Source organism: Arachis ipaensis, chromosome B3, assembly GCF_059453495.1.
Source record: "Arachis ipaensis isolate K30076 ecotype BB chromosome B3, ASM5945349v1, whole genome shotgun sequence".
Classification (NCBI taxonomy): Eukaryota; Viridiplantae; Streptophyta; class Magnoliopsida; order Fabales; family Fabaceae; genus Arachis; species Arachis ipaensis.
Window position 1 is genome coordinate 25,874,083 of NC_142438.1, and position 23,564 is coordinate 25,897,646.

At 34.6% G+C, this 23,564-nt stretch overlaps 2 protein-coding genes across 6 annotated transcripts; one reads left to right on the plus strand and one right to left on the minus strand.

The window, feature by feature from the left end:
- Positions 1–2,972: 2,972 nt before the first annotated feature.
- Positions 2,973–6,100, minus strand: LOC107632746 (uncharacterized). The gene is made up of 3 exons (XM_088510179.1): positions 5,512–6,100; positions 3,898–4,890; positions 2,973–3,796 (listed from the first exon to the last, which is right to left on the minus strand). The coding sequence occupies exons 1-3, from the start codon at positions 6,098–6,100 to the stop codon at positions 2,973–2,975; spliced, it is 2,406 nt and encodes an 801-aa protein (XP_088366305.1).
- Positions 6,101–12,331: 6,231 nt separating this feature from the next.
- Positions 12,332–23,127, plus strand: LOC107630033 (MBOAT (membrane bound O-acyl transferase) family protein). 5 transcript variants are annotated; one of them, XR_015907290.1, is made up of 22 exons: positions 12,332–12,749; positions 14,890–15,362; positions 17,199–17,410; positions 17,524–17,582; positions 17,775–17,956; positions 18,060–18,108; positions 18,675–18,778; positions 18,863–18,927; positions 19,315–19,385; positions 19,889–19,948; positions 20,081–20,194; positions 20,557–20,681; positions 20,773–20,824; positions 21,024–21,086; positions 21,175–21,284; positions 21,365–21,457; positions 21,557–21,638; positions 21,732–21,809; positions 21,970–22,045; positions 22,126–22,175; positions 22,277–22,410; positions 22,989–23,127. XR_015907290.1 is itself a non-coding variant. In XM_021118488.2 (21 exons), exons 3-21 carry the CDS (start codon positions 17,269–17,271, stop codon positions 22,316–22,318), a joined length of 1,617 nt encoding a protein of 538 aa, XP_020974147.1. In that variant the 5' UTR covers positions 12,332–12,749; positions 14,890–15,362; positions 17,199–17,268; the 3' UTR covers positions 22,319–22,740. The 5 variants fall into 5 exon arrangements, 4 of the variants coding, with proteins under 4 accessions (XP_020974147.1, XP_020974148.1, XP_016188526.1 ...); XM_021118488.2 differs by lacking the exon at positions 22,989–23,127 and having other exon boundaries at positions 22,277–22,740; XM_021118489.2 differs by lacking the exons at positions 19,889–19,948; positions 22,989–23,127 and having other exon boundaries at positions 22,277–22,740.
- The last annotated feature ends 437 nt before the right edge of the window (positions 23,128–23,564 follow it).

A 23,564-nucleotide genomic window follows, 5' to 3' on the forward strand; every position in this document is an offset into this window, starting at 1 on the left:
TAGATGTTTATAAATATTAGTCTGAATTTTTTTTTCTAATTTTTTATTATGAATATTATTATTAGGAAATTTGTTATTACTATTATGGTTGTTGGTTTGTTGTTATTAGAAAAATGTAAACAGAGGCGGTAATTAAATTTTAAGAGACAATGTAACATTTTTTTTAATTTTTTATTAAAATTTATTATTATCTGATTTATGCAGGGTATGTTAGTGTGACTTTTAGATTTTGAATTTTTTTATATTTATATTTATAATTATTATTGTTAGAAATATAATTATTATGATTATTGTTAGAAACGCATGTAAGAAATATAAATAGAATGATTATTAGAATATCTCCGTATTTGTTAGATATTTATAAATATTAGTCTGAAATTTTGGTATTTTTGATTAAATTATATGAGGATTATAATTGGAAAAAATCGTGTAAATTTATTAAGATTTTCTTAGAAAATTTAAGATTTTGTTACTGTAACTGTTATGGATGAATGATAGTTGAGGAAATAATGTTTGAATGATAGTAAATCAGTAATTACTATAAGATGTTATGATAGATGTTGTAACTTCAGAATTTTGATTAAAAATTTTTGCGTTGATAATTATTTTCATTAGTTGTGAGTTTTGAATAAAATTAAGGCTTAATAATTAATTTTAGTAGTAAGAATAATTAGTGTTAAAAGCATTTAGTAAAATGATTCATGATAGTCATATGCTAATTGTTAATGAGCTGACTATGAATTTGTTATCTTTTTTTGTAGAAATTAAGAATGTTGACTTGTAATCATCCACTTCCTCCGGACCGGTACAACGATAGGGCGGAGGACCTTTTACGACTTACCGGTTTCTACCATGCATCGCAAATTGGTGTAGTGCAGTGTCAAAAAGCATTAGTGAATGCTCTGATTGAACGTTGGCACCCGGAAACACATACGTTCCACCTTCCCATTGGTGAATGTGCCGTGACTCTTGAAGATGTGGCTCTAATTCTTGGTCTTCCCACCGATGGTCTTCCAATCACGGGGATGACCATGAGTAGTTTTGAAGCGTTGGAGACGGAGTGTTTGATTCAATTTGGAGTTGCACCTCTTAAGTCAGATTGTAGAGGTAGTTGCATAAAACTTACGTGGCTGCGAAATCTAAAGGAAAATTTAGAGTTGACTGATGATATCAGTATACAGAGATATGTGAGATGCCATATTATGTTGCTGATAGGGACTATCTTGTTTGGGGATAAGTCTGGGGCAGGTGTGCATTGGAAATTTCTACCCTTGCTGCGTGATTTTGTTAGTATTGGACAGTATAGTTGGGGAGCGGCATCCCTAGCACACCTCTACAGGGCATTATGTCGTGCATCTCGTTATAACTGCAAAGAAATAGATGGTCCACTAACACTTCTACTCTGTTGGGCTTGGATGAAGCTGCCATATTTATCGCCGCTACCTAGGGAACCCCGAAGTTTTCCACTAGCAAACAGGTAATAATTTGAGAATATGTGCCGTTATGTTGATTTTTAAGATTCAGTTAATGCTAGTTGAGCTAATTGAATATATCATATTAGGTGGCGGAACTGGGAGCGTGGTGACCGACGATATAGATATCTGAAGTTAGACCACTTTAGGAAGGCATTTGACGAACTTCAGGAAGGACAGGTGTGTTTTAATTAAAGAAGTATTAGTTTTCGGTTTAGGTTCTGAGACATAATTATAAAGCATTGTTATTGAAGTTGGCATTGTGGATTGTGTTCATTATGTTCCTTTATTTTTTCCAGTTTGTTTGGGTTGCTTATGCTGTGGATCGGGTGGACCCGAACATCATTCCGCCTGAAATCTACATACAGTCGGTTGTCTGGAGCGCTACAGTTCCGTTGGTTTCATTTGAATGTATCGAGTGACATGCTACCGATAGGTTTAGGCGACAGTTTGGTCTTGTTCAAGGACAACCTAATCAGGAACGGAATCTAGAGAAGGCGCATGCAGAAGTCCTGACTGGTCCCAAGAATCTCAATTGGGCCACTGCATCGAGTCATTCAGTTTGGGTGATGCATTGGTCAAACAGGTATAACTACGTTCTATCTGAGCTACCCATGCCTTCACAGCATTCGTTAGAATGTTACATGCGTTGGTACCGATCAAAATATGGGGACCACTTGAACTTGTCAAATCTTGTTGGTCAAGATAATGATGAAGGTGATCAGGAAGTTGATGAGGGCGATCAGGATATGGATGAGGATAATCAGGAAATCGATGAGGGTAGTCAGGATTTGGATGCTGACAATGAAAGACAGGAGCCACACTCGCCGCATATGTTACCTCCAAACCCGATTCCAGTGGAACAACCTCAGTCCTCAAGCCAGTATGTACCTCAGACACAGTTCCCCCCATCAGTTCCATTAAGTCAACAATATTGGGGAACCTCACAGTTTGATGCAGGAGAAGGAGGTTCTTTTAGCCAGTTGCTTGGGTTCATGTCTGGAGATCTTGGACTATCACAATATGGCCATCAGCCTGAGTTCATGGCAGGTAGGTATTCATTGGATGCGAGGTACCCGGGCCATACCTCATCGGTTGCTTCTGGGGGGTTTGTGTCGGTTGACTCTAGTAGGAGTGACGGTGGACGAGGAGCCTTTTTTACTCAGAACCCTAACCGGCCGGAACAACATGCGAACATGTGAACCGGACCGGCCGGTTCATATCAGAAAACTTGTGAACCGGACCGGCCGGTTCAGTTTTGTTTATTAATACATACCGGTAGTATATATTAAAATAACAGATATGAACTACCGAATAAGTTATAAAAACTCAGACATAACAACTATTTTAAACCAAAAACAAATTAAGAACGTTACACAATGTTACATAGTGGTTAGGTTTCGAGTGATATCCCACAATGTTTCATACATCACGTCAAGTTATCTCAAATGCACAACCCACGCCAAACTAGGTACGTGCTACACCTATCATACTGTGAACCTACTGAGCATCTCCGTCGGCATTTGTACCAGCTGACCGACGGCATCTGCTACGACTATGTCCCTCAGCTCCACATAGCGTACATCGCCTAGGACGACGTAACATTCGCGTGTCCATCTCATTCAAGAAGCACGTCATCCTGGGCCGACCTTTCGAGACGTGTCTCAGATATGGATTCGGTACGAAGCGAGGACCGTGGTACGCAGGCCATGTCGTCGGGTTACCTAGCGGCCTAAATCTTGCTCGATACACCCGCCGAATTTGCTCCATCTTATACACATCATGCATATACAGTTTCCAATCCAGTCGCTGATTGGCGCAACATGCGAACACATGTCTGCAGGGGATCCGGTCCACCTGGAACTCACCGCAGTCACATCGTAGGCCACGTAGATCGACTGCAAACTCTAGTCCGCTTGGCATCTCACGCACCTCAAAGACCTCATTCTGCCGGTCAAAGCAACTGACCTGAATATTTCCTGAAGAAATTTGGTTTGCATGCAACTTGGAGGTCACGACATCGGAGAACACATGGCCAGCATTAATCCGCGCTTCTGCCTCCGCTCTCTTTCTGGTGAACAGCTCGTTTAGCCTGTAGAATGTTGCCTTGACAAGAGCAGTAACAGGAAGATTGCGTGCACCCTTCAACACTGAATTGATGCATTCCACTAGATTCGTTGTCATGTGACCCCATCGGTATCCACCATCAAATGCCAATGCATACTGTTCGCGAGGAATTCGGTTTAACCAGTTTGTATACGCTTCCCCCCGTTCCCATAATCGCTGGTAACGCACTTCGTACTCTCGCACCGTCCTCGAATATCCTAGAGGATAGCAACAAAAAAAAACGAATAATTGTAGATGTCAAAACAAATATTGACGGTTATGTCTGTTAATAAGTTACTTAAATTTAGTAAATAGTTACCAATGTTGACGACCAATTTTTGGAGGTACGGTGCCTTGAATTTACGCAGAAAATTCGACTCTATATGCCTGATGCAGAACATATGAAAAGCTCTAGGAGGTGACCAAGCTCCGTTACTGCGTTCCACTGCTGCATTGATAGATTCGTGTCGGTCGGATATTAGACCCACACCATCCCGAGTGACAACATGTTGACGAAGGTTACTAAGGAAGAAGTGCCAAGCATCAGAAGTCTCTCCCTCCACAATAGCGAACGCAATTGGGACGATGTTGTTGTTGCCATCTTGTGAAACTGCCACCAGTAGACAACCCTTATACTTTCCATACAAGTGAGTCCCATCCACCTGGACAATTGGCTTACAATGTCTGAATGCCCTAATACAGGGGTAATAACTCCAAAATACTCGATGCAGTACTTGAATATCACGCACCACCTCATCGCCTTGATATGCAGGCATTGTCTCAAAATGGACAACAACTGATGGCTCCTTATGACACATGGCCTGGAACCATATAGGCAACGCTTCAAAAGATGCCTCCCAACCACCAAATATTTTTTCCACTGCCCTTTGCTTAGCCAACCATGCTTTCCGGTAACTGACGGTGTAGTTGAACTTCGATTGCACTTCTGCTATAACCGACTTTACCTTCAAGGAGGGGTCAGCCTCAACCAAAGGCTTTATCACCTCCGCAATTGTGATAGAATCCAGTTTCGAATGATCCTGTGAAATGGTGGCTCTGGTACAGGTGTGACTACCATTATACCTCCTTATAACCCAACAGTACTTCCTGCTGATCATGCTAACCCTGATAAGCCAATCACACCCGGACCCATACTGTGTACATTTCGCATAAAATGTCAATGGCTCAGACTCATACACCCGGTAGTCAACGCTTCGTCGTATGGTGTAATCCTTTATCGCCTTAATAACAGCTTCCCTGGAACTGAACTCCATACCAACGGCAAATTCATCATCTGCGACCATAGGAACCTCTGCAATTGAAAACCAGCATAGGAAAAATCAAATAAAGACACAGAGATTTCAAAACCAATAATATGAGCAAATCTACAGTCACCGCCTCTAGTATGATATAAATCCGAGTCTGACAACATGTTATTGTGTCACTCTAATTAAAACAAGAACAACAGCAGAGAATATTTATCACGGGCCGGACATGCCGGTTCGACAACCAAGCCAAATGAACCGGAACCTAACCGATCCGGTTCACTGGGTTTTAACCATTGACAGGATGTTTCAACTGCGAGTGGTAATTAGAGACTAACGTAATAGTTACTAATCATGTTCGATAGAATGTACTTATTACCTAATAAGTACTTATACTATACATATATAAGTGAAAAAAATTAATTCTTCTTATAAAACACAAACATTTCAACCTCATTATTTAACATTCCTGCTATTTTTTAATTTGTTATTTACATAGAACCAGCGGTTGAACCAGTGACTCAGTCACCTGAACTGCTCGACCGCCGGTTCTATGCTAAGAAATAAGACATCAATGAATGGTTATATAATGGCAACTAATTACTAATTTATTCATAACTATATCAATATTTGACTAAAAAAAAATTCAAACACGGCGTCTTACGTACCTGCAGTCATATATTCCAGAAACTCCGGAACATGCATGGCTTCCAAGTCCAAAACTCGCATGAATGATGGCTCCTCAAACGGCACTTCGTTTGCAAGTGCATTTGCCACCTCTGTCACATCTGGAGCCGTATTTCCATCACCTTGATCTTCATCTCCATCTGGACCAACAAACTCGTAGTTACTTTCGAACTCTTCTTCACTGTCACTATTATAATCTTCCCTTACAATATTCCGGTCAGCATCAGATTGTTCAAACTCAACATACAACTCGATGAACGCGATCTGAGCCCGGTTTTCAATATACATTGAAAACATCTCTTGCATGCTCGCCTCGTCCGTCACATATTTGGTTTGAAACTGGATGAATCCACCAAACATCTGTATGGGATATCTATAGAGAATACATGATATCTTTCTTGCCCTCTCAGAATCAATCTTTTCACAGATCACACCTTTGAGCTCTTCAAATGAGATGATAAAAGGAATAACAACATCTAACGGATTTTCACAAATAAATTTTATTCCTTCAGATGTTTGTAGTAAAATCTGACCAAAATAATATACCTTTAATAACACTCTATCACTCATTTTCGTGAATCCCCCAAAAAAAACATAGAAACAACTAGTGAAGATACGAGAAAGAAGAACAGAAGGGGCAGCCGCTCAAGCTCGGGACGAAGACACGAGTGAGTAATGAGTTCACTTTCTACTTTTATATAAACCACTTATCACAACTCGCACCCTTCGACTAGGTTAACATGTTTAAAATAATCTAAAAAATCCAATCGGACCATGCGACTTGTGCTCGCAGTTAACCAAAACAATTTCCATATGTAGAAAAAACGGAGGGTCCGATTTCTTCTCAAAATTTTAGCATAGAAATCGGACCATGGGCATTGCACTAAACGTAGGGTCCGATTACATGCATCCCATATTTTGATTCCCTAAGCCATGCAAATCAGACTGTGAGATTTCTGATGCAAAATTCAGAAACAAAGAAAACCCACGGTCCGATTTCTTCACCGTGACACTGCAAAAATTTTGTCCCACATTTACGTCTAGCACACCTACCTTCCATATCCAAAAAAAGCACACACTTAGTTTTCCTTTCGATAAAAATAAGCCCCTGAATGGTTACATTTTCATTAAACTTGTCCTGCACAATAACCAAACAAATTCTACACATAATTAGAATTTTAAGTTTTTAACCCAAAATTATAATATTTAGTCATCACCAAAATTATTATTTTTATTTTCTCAAACTCAACCCAAACAGTTCTAAATCTGTTGCAAGATATCTCACTTTTGTTTCCACTACCATCTTGCAAGAAGATCCCACCCTTATTTTTTATTTTTATTTTTTTTTTTGCTTTCAACCTCACCCTTATTTTCAAGCCTGGTCCGATCAATCACTTGCTCCATTTTGGGTTTCTTATTAATAATAACTTTTAATTTCAACTCTTTTAGGGTATCTTCCAAATCCACTGAGAGCGTGAAGAACAAAGATAATTTGCAGAGCATTTGAAAAACAAATAATTTATATATATGAAATTATTGTTTTTATTTGCGATCAGTCCAAATTCCATGCTTATTGAATATGACCAGAAAGTTTGATTCAACTAATTAAAGTTACTAAAAAACTAAAAACCTGAAATTTTTTCTTAAATTAAAATAATTGAGGAATGGAGAATGATATTTCTGTTAATGGACAATAATAATTATGGTTGGGGTGATTGAAGACACCATACATCCACATTAAAAAGGCTCAATTCCACAAAAAATTCAAAATGAATGTGCATCAATCATAACCTTTGACATTGTTGTGGCAATCGTTGCGGTCATCGTCATCAATGTCATTGTTCTAGCTATTGTAGTTGGTGTAGTGAACAAATAATTTGTGTTGGTGGTTTATCAAATAAGGAGATGGAGTCATTGAGAAGATGGTGATGAAAGATAATGAGTGGTATTAGCAGTAAGTGTGTCAAAGGAAGAAGAAAACAAGAAAGAGAAAGTTAAATTTTATTGTGTGAAATTATAAATTAATTTTTAGTCTTTACCGTTGATTTATTTTGACTTTTTTATAGTCTAAATTAAACAATGGACACTCAATTTTTTTTAATAATTGGAGAGGATTTTTTTCCATTAATTTATAACTCAATCGGTATTTGATATGATCAAATATTATTAATTTTACCTTTAAACTAACTAAGTTGAGTGTTTTAGTGATTTGTTTACTAGTTCATTTAGGTAAGCGTCGATAAAATTAATATTTAAAAATTTTTAAAATAATAAAAAAATTTAAAGATAAAATAAATTTGTGAGGAACTAATTTATTGTTTACTTAGATCATATTGATATTGGGTCACTCTAGTGTAAAGATTGTAGATATACAGATATGTATGGTTCACCGACACGTGTTGTGAATGTGTGGTGTCAGGGAGCAGGTTGATAGCAATGTTACATTTGCAAGGCTTGGTAGAAACTCAGCTTAGGCGGTTTTTCTTTCTGTGTAACATGATTTTTTTGGGTCGTCTCTATCCAGCTACTTGTTGGGCTCTTTAGGCTTACTTATAAGATTGTATGGCAAGGGTCAATTTATGTTGAGACTGAAGGAAGAGCTTGTTTGAAATAGCTGCTATAAGAACATTGGTTATACTTCATATTTCCATTTAGAATGAGAAAAAATGAACATTATTCATATGTGTTAATAATGATAACATGTACATAATAAAAAAGTTTTTTTCTTTTTCCCATTTTAACTATGTATCCTTTGGCTCTCATAATAAAAGTAATTATACACACTAATAAGTTATTTTTTCATTTCAACTAGGTATTTTTCAAATGTAATCTTTTTTCAACTTATTTTTAAGTAAATTAAAAAATAATTGCAACATAACATACATAATTTAATGTTTCATGCATTATCTTTTCGATATTTATATTTAAAAATTTTAAAAATCTTGTTTGTCTAAAACTAAATTCAACACTTAGAGTAACAACCCAAACAAATTTCAAATTATAAAAACAATATCATAATCAAATCTTAAATAAACGAAACTCTAAACTCAAACAAATTTTAAATTACAAACACAACATTAAAATTCACCTTAAATAAACCTAAATTCTAGATTCTAAACTTTAAACTATAAACTTTAAACGTTCAATTTAATAAACTCAAAATTCTAAACATTAAATACTAAACACTAAATATTAAATCCTAGTCATGTACCATAAACGCTAAATACTAAAATCTTAAACAAAAATAACTTACTATAGAGTGTGATACAATTTATTCTCTAAAATAAATTCAAATAACTTGTGAGAGTAGATGTACCATTTTTAATAAACCATTGAATTCATTAAATAAAAATTAGAAAAATGCTATAAAAAAAGAGTATTAATGGACCTCAATAAATATAAAACATATTAGTATACAAATAAATAAATATTTTTTAATATATAATATTTTACAAAAATAAGTGTAACTTTTTTTAAAATAAATAAAGATAAATCATATTACTACATAAAAATATAATTTTTTTATTGAGATCAATTATAATATAGTAAATTTTTATAATATTAAAAAATTTATAAGATATAATTTTTAGTTACACATATAAATGATAAATATAAAATAATTTAAATTTATTTTATAATACTTTTGACAAATAATTAGATTGTTTTGTTTTTATATTGAGAGATACAAAAGGCAAAGAGAATTAATCACACAAAAATCATTTTAATTTATTGTTTGAGTTGGTTATTATCTTGATGGTGATAATCGAAGTAGTGGGAGAAACATTTAGTTTGCTCTCCAAGTTGAGTCGTATAGGAATCTAAAAATTTACCTCTATGTTAGTTAAAAACTTACCTCTATGTTAGTTCGACTCACACGGATGAAACCATTGTTAGTAAAATCGGACCGGACCATCCGGTTCGAACAAAAAATTGGTGAACCCTAAGTTGGTCCGGTTCGATGATCTGACCGAATGAGGCAATGAACTGGTACAAATTGGTCAAATTCGATAAGACCGGTTCGACCGAACTACTTGAGCTTCAAATTTTTTTTAAAATGTTGAAGCTGGAGTTCGAATCCCCCTCATCAAGAAAAAACTTACTCACAACCACCAGGCTGTTAAACTTGTTATCAATATATATATGCAAATTAATATATATATATATATATATATATATATATATATAAATATCTTTCAGCAAATAATTTACTTCTATTTAATTTATTTTAATTTTAGTTATAAACTCATTCATTCTTAAATTAATTATATTTTTATTTAATAATAATTATAAACTCATTTATTTTTTTTATAATTATATAATATCTATTAATATTATTTTTCAATAAATACTTGTAGTATATAATAGTATAATAGATATAAACTAATTAATAAATTATTAAAATTTGAAAATAATAGTTATTTTAATATAAAAAAATAAAAATATTTATGATAGAGTAAAATTAACAAAATACTTATTGTTCCTGTTTCATATTGTTTTAGAATAGCTAGATATTTTTAAAATGTTAGTGAAAATATGTATTTTAAATTTTAATTTTAAATTTTTTATTATATTTTATTTTTTATTTACATAGGACCGGGTCAATCGTTCAACTAGTGACCCACCGGTTGAACCAATGACCCAGTGACCCAGTGACCTGACTGGTTCGATTACCGGTTCGATTCTGACAATTATAGATGAAAGTACAAGCTTTTAAGTATTTTATTTTTGACCCAATATTTTTAAAAAATTATTAATTAACTCTCATATATATTAATATTTACAAAAATAATCCAGAATACAAATTTATTCCCAAAATAATAATGTTATGTTGGTGACAAACACAGCTCTTAAAATTCAAAAATTTTTTTTTTGTAATCTGTCCGAAAATATATATGATTTTTAATTCGTTTTCGAGTTTTACAGTTATCGATTTTCATAGTTTTTTTTTTTCAATTAATCTCTTGACCATCAAACCTCATCAATTCCTATAAGTAATTCTCATTCACAACAACCTCAAAATCATCAAAACACTCCAATTAGACTATTCTTCATGGCCAAACCAACAATCACAAGCAACAACAATAATTTATACCTAAAATATCATATATATATATATCATGTTTAAAGTTTTAATATTGTAATCCGGGTATAATTAATACTTAAAATTTTAATAATTAAATAATTAAAATAAATTAATTAAATAACAATAATTAATATCTAAAATATTGAAATTTTTTTTTAATAAATGTGAAAAATAAAAATAAAAAATTGATAAATAATAATAAATATTATTATTATATCAAAAAAAATATTTTTATTTAAAAAAAAACTCATAAAAATTGATATATTAAATAAATAAATAGGTAGATAATTGCTAGAATCACAACTTGCACATAACGGGGCTCAAATCAAGTAGCTAAGTAGCTATAGTTCACGTCAGTAACATAAGCGGCTAACTGTTTGAACTTGTAAAGTTACCTAGCTATGAGCCAGTAACAATTTTTGGACCAGAAACTGGTGACCTACTTCTTTCTGTAGACAAACTTACACGTGTCAATATTGCATATAAGTTGAGGGAATATCTGTATATCTGTATGCTTATTGCTCTGTACACTATAATTCACCATTGATATTTGTTGATTGTTCTCGAATGAACTATTTACAAACTTAAGGACTTTAGATATTCTACGCATAGAGAGGGTTTTATGGTTTGTATGTTGGAGATCTATTTTAACATTTCAATAAGCTACATGATTAAGGAACACATAATGGGGCATCAGCCAAAAATACGAATGAGAGTTGCAGTGAGTCTAATTCCTCCCGGAGCTAATCGCAAATTGACAGTTGGTAAATGTGATAGGAAGTAATCATCTGCAAAGCAGTTCATGGTAATGTCACAAGTGATTTCTAACAAGAATAGCTTAATTTCTATTATAACTCTTCTTAATAGTTCATGGTGACAGCCTTATATGCCCATTGACATGCTGCTTTTATACTTTCAGATGCGTATCTTCTGGGAAGCAAAATCAAAATGTTACATGCATACATCAGCTAAGTATGACTTAGGTGCTATTTTTTTTTTTACAAAAAATAAGAGACTCGAACCCGCAACTTCTTAGATAAATATGAAAAAATTATGTCATTTGAACTATAATTCATTGGCATAACTTAGATGCTATTATTCATATATAGTGTATACAAAACATCAGTTATTAAATTAATTATTTATATAAAATATATGTTAAGATATAAAATTTATATTAAAATTATGTAAAACAACACAGGTAAAATATATATAAATACACCGTGGGTGAATTTTTGTATCCACATCAAATTTTTTTATTATTTTATCATAATTTGACAAAAAAAAAATGATAAATGCTTGTGTTTGAGTAGGTCTAAGTTTAAGGTATCATCCTTGGCTATATTTAGTGCGAACTTTTAAATAGTGGATATATTTATAAATAATTTCCAAAATTATGTTAAACTTGTACCTATTCATTCATCGAAGAGTCGATAATGTGCTAAATCATCTGACAGAAATGATGTAGTAGTGTTCATTCATTCATCCAAGAGCCATTTTCTTCGTAAAAAAGAATAAAGTATTAATATCAAAGCAAAGGTTAAATTGATTGTTGGCATATGCAAAATTTTGGATTAATAGTTAAATTCATCGCTGAAACCGATAATTAAAAAACCGACAAAAACCCTTTGAACCGGATGAGAGCCGGCCGATCGGACCGAACCGGAACCCGGCCGGTTTACAGAAAGAAAGGGAAGCTCATTCGTTTCTTTCTCCCTTTCTCCGTTTCTGTTTTCTTTCAGTCAGAGAAATCACCCAAACCCAAGCACAAACCCTAGCACTCTAAGCCTACACCACCGCCACAAGGAGTGGCATACTGCCGCCGTCCGTCGCACTCAAAGTTCGCCATCCGTCATCTAGCTTCCCTGGTGCTCCAAATCTTCAACCCCTGTTCGCTGTCACCGATCGCGGTTGCTTCCTCGAGCTCGGCGTCCGTCGTCTTTGTCTGCTCAGCAGCGCTTCCGTCGCCGTTTGTTTGCCGTTCACGTTCGCGTCTTCGTTCGCGTTCTTCGCCGTTCGCGTTCGCTCGGCGTTCACCGTTCGCGTTCGTCTGGAAGCCACGTTGCTCTGCTTCAAACTCTGCGACCAACCCGGGCTCTCCACTCAGCCGTCAAACTGCTCTCTTTTGTCCACGCCGTGAGTTCCCTAAATCCGCCACCAGACAATACACTCACACAACACCAATACTCTTCTTCAAACTCTGCAACCTCTGATTTCTATTACAATAAGTAATTATTTGATTTGGTAGTGGATTGGATTTTTTCGTAGACTAAATTAAAGTTACAATAGTTATGTTCTCTTCTCTATCACATTGAAATTAAGCTTTGAATTCTCTTATTTTGTTTTAATTTTACCGCACTCAACATGTTTGATGAAATGCTTTAACCATATTTCTGGTTGGTTTTATAATTTCTAGCTTTTAGAAACTTAGTAAGTTGATTGCATGTGAAATTAGAATAATTGGATTATAGTAAGGAAAAGTCTAGGGGCCAGCAACTTTGTTAAATTCTGGCAAGCATGTAACCAGCAAAGAAAAATGAGCCATTGGATGAAATCTCACACCCATCTCACACCATTAAAACCATCATTGATGGCTATTTGATGGCTACAAATCACAAAGTTGCTAGCCCCCTATCATTCCTCTTATAGTAATTAGGAAATTTTAGCTGTACAAATAGCATCTTTGCAGAAAACATGTTAGCATGATGATTCCACTTGCATTAGTGTTCTTCTGGTAAATTTTTTAGTTGTTATTGTGAACTTGTTAATTTGCTAATTGTTCTTGTGTTCTTCTGTTACTTTTTTTTAATTTTTTTGTTGTGATTTTCTGTTCTTGAATTTGTTAAGTTGATTTGCTAAATTGTTGGGCTGCTGTTGTTTTAATTTGTCAAATTGTTAGGTTGCTGCGACTTAATTTGTTGGATTTTCTATTTAGGTCTTGTTCTTGTTTATTTGCTAAATTGTTGTTGTGTATCTATTGTTTATTTGCTAGATATTGGTGATCATTGTCTTTGAGATTATTTACTAAGCAGGTTTAGTGTCATCACTGTTTTGGAATGTTTTATGATGTACTAATGTTTGTTGCTGTTTTGTAATTGCTGGTTGCTGGTTAATGTTTTGGTTTAGTGTTCTCTCTTTTCCAGATTTTCCTTCTCCCTGTATTTCTGCATGTTGCTGAATTGGTAATCAATAAATTTGCCTTTTTGCTGTAAATCGGGACTTTACTAGGATTTGTTAAATTTGTTGCTGTAACTTGCGTTTGTTGCTGAATTTGTTGCTTCTCAGTCACAGAATCAGAACAGAATGCTCAGTCAGTGCTTGATTGATTGGCTTTGCTCACTGATTGTATTTGATGATAAATTTTAAATTGATAACTTTTAAATTTTAAATTTGCACTGCCCATGTTACTGATTCACTGTTCTTTCAGTTCTTTTTGTTGTTGTTAATCATTATGATGAGTTTTGTTAAAATTTGCACTGCCTATATTACTGAGTGTTCCTTCAGTGCTTTTTGTTGTTGTTAATCATTGTGGTGAACTTTGTTAAAATTTGCACTGCCTATGTTACTGATTCACGGATTCATCCCTCTCGTCATTATCAATGGCATGAACTCCGAACCAAAGCCCCAACTCTCTGGATAAAATTGTAATGAAAGCTTATTGGGACTTTTTCTTCTACTTAAGGTATGAATCAGAATGATGAGGCCAAGTTGTGAATACACAAGTGTCAACGGACTATAATATATATTGAATTTGTGACATTAGAAGGGTGTAATAATAACAATAATGGAGTTATGTTACTTGAATATTGAGGTTTAACATTTAAACTCTCAGCTTCTCAGCCCTGTTTGATTCTTCATCAGAGGCAATTGAATCGAATCAACCAGGCCTTCCTTTTCTTTTTCTTTTAGTTGATTCTTAATTTTTCTAATATATGTAGCTTTCTGAATCAAGTGGATCAGATTATGTAGTTTTCTTGATTTGGGATATTATCAGAGACGCATTAGAAGAGCTATTTTATTATTATGTTTGCTATAATAATATTCACGTGTTCTGTATGCTTGTGATTGTTTCGGTGTTTACATTTTCTTTCCAAGTCACTTGCTGTGGTTGTTCTCTGAGTTAAGGCTTTGTATGTGTGTGTGAGAATATGTGATAATGTTGAATGCTGTTGCATTTAATAGGAGTTCTTGGAGTACCCTCATCTTTGGTCCTTTATAATTTATTTATTCTAAAACGGTTTTTTCGGTTGAACCACCGGTTGGACTAATGAACCAGTGAACCCGTGACTAAAGCGGTTTGATGACCGGTCCGGTTTTCAGAACCTTGCATTCTAGTCTCTACGGCACCCATAGATACAGAGGCAAAGCTGGGAGCTCACCTCGGTTCACCGCCACCACATGCTCGCCACCTTCGCCGCACCTCTCCGGATCCTCCTCGTCGTGTGCTCGCGTCTGGCCTCTCTCCTCTGTCTGAATTCGGCTGCTCGCGCCTCTCTCGCCTCCGCGTCTGCTCGAGCGGTGCTTCCTGCTCGTGTCGTCGCCGCGCCTCTCCCCCTCCTCACGTCTCTGCTCGATCTTTGTCATCCCTCGCGTGCTTGTCGCCGGCGGTCTTGCTCCCTATCCCTCATATGCTGCTGGTTCTCCGCGTTGTAAACATAAGGAGAAGGACTGCCGCAGTGCCGCCAGCTGATCCGCGTCACACTTTTGCTCCTTCTTCTTCATACTCTGCTTGTTGGAAGATCACCGAAGGTTACTTAATTTTCCTTGCTTACTTTTTCGTTTTTAATCTGTTCATAAAAAGTGCGAGTTGGTTAATTTAGTTTTTAATGTGTTCAAGATGATTTAGTTAAAAACAATTAGTTAATTTTGTGTGTGTTTGTGAGCTCCGATCTCTTATGATGCTGTGTATGAAATGTAACTGACTAATTGCTTGGTTTTGAATTTATGATGAGACTTGAATTTGTTAATTTGTTGAATGGGAGACTTGAATTTGTTGAATGAAAAGCTTTCTAATTACTAATTTAGTTATCGATTGCTGATTTTGTGTTGGTTTGCTAATTTCGAATTTGGAAAGAAAATCTTGTGGAGAATGGTATTTAGTTATTTAGTTTTACTTTGTGGTTATGATATTATGATTCTGCTAATAAAAATAATAGGAATGCACCTTATTTTCAATTTTAATTTTGAGGGCCCTGAAATTACTATTGTTAGAAATGATTGTTAATTGCCTAATTGATTGTTAATTGTTAATAGGCTCTGCTGCTACAATGTGATTGTTAATTGCCTAATTTGAATTGATTGCTAATTGTCTAATTGATAGTCATTGTAATAGTGTGATTATAATTAGATAATAGTCTCTGTTATAATTGATTGTTAATTGCCTAATTATTAATAGGCTCCATTGCTGCAGTGTGATTGTTAATTGCTTAATTGGAATTGATTGCTAATTGCCTAATTGATTGTTAATTGTTAATAGGCTCTGCTACCACAATGTGATTGTTAATTGCCTAATTTGAATTGATTGCTAATTGTCTAATTGATAGTCATTGTAATAGTGTGATTATAATTAGATATTATTGTAATATTGAGTAATAATCTGTCTATTTTCGTATTAGTGATTTTAGAAATTGAGACTTGATTGTTGTTAAAGTGTTGGTGAAGATATATATTTCAAAATTTAATTTTATGATTTTGACTATTTTATATTTTTATTAAGTAAGACCGGGTTAGTCGGTTCAACCCGTAACTCACCGGTTAAACCAGTGACTTAGTAGTTTGACTGGTTCGGTTCTGACAACTATGCTTTTTTGTTTTCCATCTCCAGGTACCTCGTCCCTTCCCTGTATCCTACTTTTGGATCATATTTGTTTGTGTATTGTTATACCCCTATTGTTTCTACCCTGATAATGGTGAACAAATTGCTTGTTGAAATTGATTCGAAATTGGTATCACAAACTTAATCTGAGGTGCTTCTGTTTTATTATCAAATGTGCTATGCAGAGCATGCCGTAGTAGCTCCTGGATTGCTGAAACATTGTGATTTGATCTTCGAATTCAGTTTCCTTTTAGTACCATGTAGAAAATTGGTTAATTTGTTGCATGGTTTTGATTATTTGTTTACTTTTGTTATTCCTGGTTAGTGCAAAAGTACACTGATGGTGGTTTTCTTTTAGATAACGTGACTTACTAAAACGGACATTGCAGTGTCAAAATCTTATTAACATACTTTTGAAATGAGATCTCCTTTGAAAAAACATGGCTAGATTATCGAAACTCAAAAATACTAAAAACTTGTTATAGTTGAGTGATGAGGAAGGAGAAGGAGCAATTGGGTTGCAATGGTCCAGGAAACTGTTTGTAGGGTCTGCACTTTCCATAGAAACTCAGCTCCTCCTTTTATGTACCCATTATGGATCTTCTCTCTTCTTTTTCATCGAATCTTGTCTCCTCTTTTTCTTCAATTTTTCACTTTAGTTGTTTGTCAGAGTTTGCCCAGAGTTGTCTAAAATTGTGATTATTTTATTAGATTTTTTGGCCAAAAAATAATCTGATGTAATTTGAAAATTTTCCTCTTTGATGAAACAGAGAATCATGAAATTGCCTGTGTCGAGGTGTTAACTAGAGGATCTTGGCTTTCTTAATTTACAAATAGCAAATGGGTACATCTGCTGCGAACAAGGAAAACTTCAAAGGCAGTAGAATTGAGCCCTGGAAGCAGAAAGAACTGTATTTTTTGGTGACTTATGCTTTTGTTTTCTATGTCATCATCATTCGCCGTTCCCTTCAACTCTCTCATGGTGAAACTCTTATTTCACATCCCCCCCCCCAAACACAAAAACAATTATTGTTTGTTCGATTGTATTTTCACTTCCTGTACTTAATTGGTAAGCATTGGTATTGATTTTCACAGATTATGGCAAGCAATTATTTGGTTTACGCCCAGGATGGCTCATACCTAGGCAACTCAATGTATGTGCTCTTTTCTTATTATTATGAATTTATGATCATTCTATAAAAAGAAAATTGAATTTATGATCTTCTTTCTAAGAATTTCAGTAGTTGGCTAGGTTGCTCATGCGTTTCTTTTCTGTTGCTGTTATTCTTGGCTTGATCTCTTTCTTCATGCTAATCAAATATATGCCTGTTCTGTTATGTATAAAGGATGTCACAGATGCTCAATGGAGGAATTTGCGAGGAAATATACCTGTTCTTACTGTTGTCTTTGGCATTTTCACTCTGCTTGCCAACTTGATGAGGCCTTTTTTCAATTTAAAAGTGGGGGGAATGTCCATTATCTGGCTTTTATTTTCTTTGACCTATCTATCATATCTACATGGAGCATGGTACAGTTTTTCTTTATGTTCTACATTTAATGTTCTTTCTTTCTTTCACTATTGGCACTCTTTACCTTGTTCACTCCAACTCCGTGTCTGTTTCACTTTGCAGCATCATATTTGTCCTATCAATAGCAACTGTTAATTTTCTTCTTGTGAAGGTGCGTGTAGTGAATCCATAAATAATATTTCAATATTTCATCCGTGGAATGAGTAACATTGACTTCCATTGTTAATTTATCATGTCATAACAGCTCTAGTTTTCATTAAAGGTTATTTCCCTCTGACTGCTTAATATTGATGTCTATATTAAATTTATTAAGGCTCCTTGTATTTCATTTTTCCAATTTCAAATATTGTGATGACTGAAGGTAGCTTCAAAGAACAGTCTTTAAGAGTTTTGTGGTTAAATGTTGGAGTAATGTGTATCTCAATGACGAGCATAGAAGGGTCTCCTTTTGTAGGTTGGTTTTGGGCTTACAATGTGAACAGATTTTAGTCTGAAAGAATAAGAATGATCAAAATATAAAATGGCTTTTAAACTTCTGGACACCACTATAAATATACTTACGAGTTATGTTGCTTTTGCTTCTTCTTTTTCTTTTCCTTTTTCTTTTGTTTTTCCTTTTTTTATTTTAAATAGATCTGTAATGTTCTTATGTTCAGTTCCCCATTTATCATGTTATCGTTATTTCCACAGTTGTCATGTAAAATTCTGTTTCTGCAGATATTTGCACAGAAGAAGTACTTTCCACTTGTAATTTGGAGTTACAACTCTTTTTTTCTTGTCTGTAATCGCATTTATGAAGGATATTCATTCTCAATTTTTGGGTAAGATGAGTCATATTGGTTACATCGATATTATACGGTAGGAGTAATTCTATTCTCGCTTAAGGGTTATGTATTATATTGCAGGCAACAGTGGGCATTTTTGGACAATTTCCGAGGGACTTTTAGGTGGCACATATGCTTCAACTTTGGTATCTATTTTTATTTTATGTTTTTGTTCCCATAATACCTATAATAAGACTTTGTGTTGCTAACCATATATCTCTGGCCACTTTCTTTTACCCATTCTGTTGGTGGAACTATTCTCATGCATATCCAGCTGATGCATAAAATTTGACTCAGACTCAGCCATTTATTGTCGACTTCAATAGTAGTTTCAGTTTACAGTGACATATTTAGAATACTTATTGTCAAGAATATTAAAGTTCGGTAATATGAACATTTAAATTAAAAGGGACTTATTGTGATTTTTCTAATATATATATATATATATATGTGCCTGTCTTTATATTTTGGTTTTTGCATAATCAGTGTGCAATGTGATAAGAAACATTACTCAATGTATTTGTTTGTGGCAGTTGTTTTACGCATGATTAGCTTTGGCTTTGATTATCATTGGAGAAATCAAGATTCTCATTTTGATATGGAGGTATTTTTCTTTTAGTGCACCACTTTTCTGTTCTGAATATAAGTTTATACTCAACGGTCTCTCTGAATGGTGATGACAGTTTGAGGATCTGGGAATAAATAATGCAGCTTTATTACCTTGTAACTTTTGACATAACCTTTAGAAGCTTGATTTTTTCAGTATCACGCATAGTGTAGGCTGAATTAAACTTTCATATAAATCTTGAATACCTCTTACAAAGGCCGTGTTTTGTAATGTAACCCTTGCTTGATTAGGTTCTAGTTTTCTATTATGGTTTATGAACAACCTGGTTACGTTCATGTTTTTAAGAGAAGACTATTATGAGGTTGTACTCATGTTCCTTAAGCCATCAAATTTGTCGTTTGCTATCATGATTTAGTATATCTAGTACACATGACCTCTCCTAGCTCAAGACCTGTTGCCAAATTCTGTGACTTTATGCTTTTGTGTATTTTACATGATTCATAAATATTTGGCAATATTTTAGTCTTTTATTATTGCAGAAGCATTGCAAACGTTGTCTTATTTGTAAATCAGGAAAATCTTGCTATCAAGCTTTACAGGTTAGGATATCTGCCAGTTAATCAAGAATCTTCTGTTATTTTTATGCTTTTTAAATGTTTACTTCTATTCTTCTTTAAGTTCGGCATGTGGATGCACAGTTTTCTGGTTCATAATTTTAATTCCATTATCAGGAGAGCAGACTACAGAATGACAAGTTTTCATATACCACATACCTTTGTTACTTGCTGTATGCCCCTCTTTACATTGCTGGTCCAATATTGAGCTTCAAAGCTTTTGCCTCACAGGTCTGACTGTAACTTATATTTCTCTTATAAGCTCCATGTTTGATTTTCAGTTACATTTTTTATAGTTCTAGGCTTTCTGAAATTTCAATTGATGAAGTGAACCCTGACCTGTCATTTTCCAACATAAAATTATATGTAAGATATGATTTGTTTGAAGATTAAGAGAAACCAAATTTGTTATTGTTTGGAGATTCAATTTCTTAATTGACAATTGTTAAATGTATTACAATAACAACAATGACAACTAGGTAGATGTTATACTTTCTCTTCCTTAACTTTTCTCGTGTCAGTAATTGCTGGCAAATGTTTTTAAATGGCAAAGTTTCTTGTTCGTTGATGATATTTTTCTATTTTTTCTGCAGCTAGAAGTTCCTCAAAATACTCATTCAGTTAAAAATGTGGCACTCTATGGTTTCCGTTGGCTATTTAGTCTTCTCCTCATGGAATTGATGACACATTTGTTCTATTATAATTCATTTGCTAATAGGTTAGAGTACTATCAAGAAAGTCCATGTGTTATAATTAATGTTTTATCCAATTTTTATTCTGTTAGCTGAAATAGTTTCTTCATTACTTAGTGGTTTGTGGAAGCACATGTCTCCCATGGATATCTTCATCATTGGATATGGGGTAAGAGGATACATGTTCATCATCTTTAAATGGTATTATTGAGACTAATGGCAACTCCTGATTCACTCAACAACCTAACCCAGTGGGATAAAGTTCAGTATAGGTGGTTGCTGTTGCTGTATAAAAAATATTGAAAAAATAAAATTTCCAAATTCACTCACCATAGTGTTTCTCATTCTTTGTTACATATTTGTTTCAGGTCTTAAATTTCATGTGGCTAAAATTTTTATTGATCTGGCGCTTTTTCCGTTTCTGGTCATTGGTATGCTACTTGGTCTTTAACCCTCTAGAATAAATGTTAAAAGTAGATGTTTGAGTTTAGGTCATTAATTTGGAATGATAAGTTGTAGATAAATGGAATTGAGGCTCCAGAGAATATGCCAAAATGTATTAATAATTGCCACAGCTTGGAAGACTTCTGGAAAAATTGGCATGCTTCCTTTAACAAGTGGCTTGTGAGGTGGAACCGAGTCTTTTGGACTGATTTTGCATTTTATTTTTTTTAGATGATAGCAAATTATTGACTGAGTAGAAATTCAGGTATGTATACATTCCTCTTGGTGGATCTCAGAAAAAGCTACTGAATGTATGGGTTGTGTTCACATTTGTTGCCATCTGGCATGATTTAGAGTGGTATGCACCCTTCATTAGTAACTTAAATCCATTCTACTTGTAATATTGGCATATTCTTTGACCTGATATCTTATTCTTGATTATCCTCTTGGACCTTAGGAAGCTTCTTTCATGGGCATGGTTAACATGTTTATTCTTTATCCCTGAGTTGGCTTTAAAATCAGCAGCAAATGCATTTCAGGTAAAGCATATCCTTGCATTTCTTCTTCAGTCTTCCATTGTTCCAAAGTCATTAATCTTCTTGTTTGACATCAAGTTAAATGTGGTTCATCAGGCTGAGAGTTCTTTTGGGGAATTCATATTTCGTGAAATCAGTGCTGTTGCTGGTGCAATCACAATTACTTCCCTCATGGTTTGTCCTTGGATTTACTTTGGAAAGCTATAGCACATATGAGTGTTTTAATTCTTAGTTATTCTACATCTCTACTTGCGGCTTACTTGATCACAATTTAATTATGTGGAAATCAACGATAGTCAATTTCTAATTTTAGTGCAATGACTTTTCTTGACAGGTGGCAAATCTGGTTGGTTTTGTTATTGGACCCAAAGGCATTAATTGGCTTCTTGATTCTTTCCTTAGCAAGGAAGGTTTGTCAATATTTTTAGTCTTCTAAACTTTGTTGCAGTTAAATACAGTTTAAAATTAATCTGGTAATTCCATCACTCAGGGCTGCCTGTTCTCGGTGCAATGTTTATCACATTTTACGTGGGAACAAAGGTGTGACATTTTCGTCATTTGCATTGTGAAACATTCCAAATAGTTTTTATTCTCTTTGCTTCCTTTTTTAGTTTAGTAATCTTATGTCTAATTTCTTGTAGCTTATGTTCCACATAGAGGAGGCCAGAAAAAGGTCATGTTGAAATGAGACAATTACCCTGATCATAATACTTGATGCCAATGACCGAATTCATGTTTATTGCCACAAGTTTCAATCCTGAAACCAGACAGCATGGTGAGTGGTGGTTCTTGACCAAACAAATTCCTCAATGCATTGTGCATCGAATTCGGATCCAGTGCCTTCGAATTTTGTACACTAAATGGAAAAATCACATTTGACTCGGGACACGGGAATTAGAACTTGATCACATCTCACTTCTGCTTTGATCCTTTGTTTGGTTTGTTTTAGCTCCTTGGACTATGTTTTTTGCAAGTTGTCATTAGTAATTACCGTGAGCAGGTGCAATATTTTTGCGAAACATTTCGAACCCCATTTTTTAGCTTTTATTTGTCCATAGTCCATAGGCAGTTATGACTTAGGATAGATGCGCATCACGGTTTACATACACGTTTATCTACATTATTAAGCTTCGAATGAAACATATCATAACAAAATAACATGGGAAAAATTTCAAGTGTACTGGAAACGTCGATGTTCCAGTTGTTTTAACCGTTGATCTGAATTATAAAAAAAATATATAATATATATTAATTAAAATCAACGGTTAAAATAACTGGAACACTGGTGTTCCCAATACACTTGAAATTCTTCCAATAGCATAAATATCTGTAAATGTATCACATTGTGTCCAGGGATTAAAACCTCTCCGCCAAAACTTGGTGCTTGGAAGTTAAATTGTGATGGGAGTGTGAACTTGGGGGATGATTGTGCCGGTTTTGGGTGGGTAATTCGCGATAGCTTCAGTCAATGGGTAATGGGATGCTCAGGAAATTCCTTTGGATCTAGTGTCATCAAGATGGAGTTGTGGAGTATATCGAAAGGTTTGGCTTGGGCTTGGGAGGCGGGTCTTAAGTAGGGGTGCACAAGACCCGGTCCGGCCCGAAGACCCGGATCGGACCCGATGACTTCGGAGTTAATTTGGCCCGACTTCGTTATGGCCCGGTCAGACCCGAAATTTCAATCGATGGTCCCGGTTATTTATTAAATCGGGTTCGGGCCAAGTCTCGGGTCACCCGGCCCCGGTTTGTTGGACCCGTGTAGTTGTTTGCTACTTAATATTTTGTTGTTATTGGTTGGTATGACACTATAAATTATTATTATTATGTTAATCTTGTGTTGGTTGTCAACTTTGTTTTAATTGTCTTTTGAACTTTGAATGTTTAATGTGTAATTGATATAATTATTATTATGAAATTTTAAATTATTAT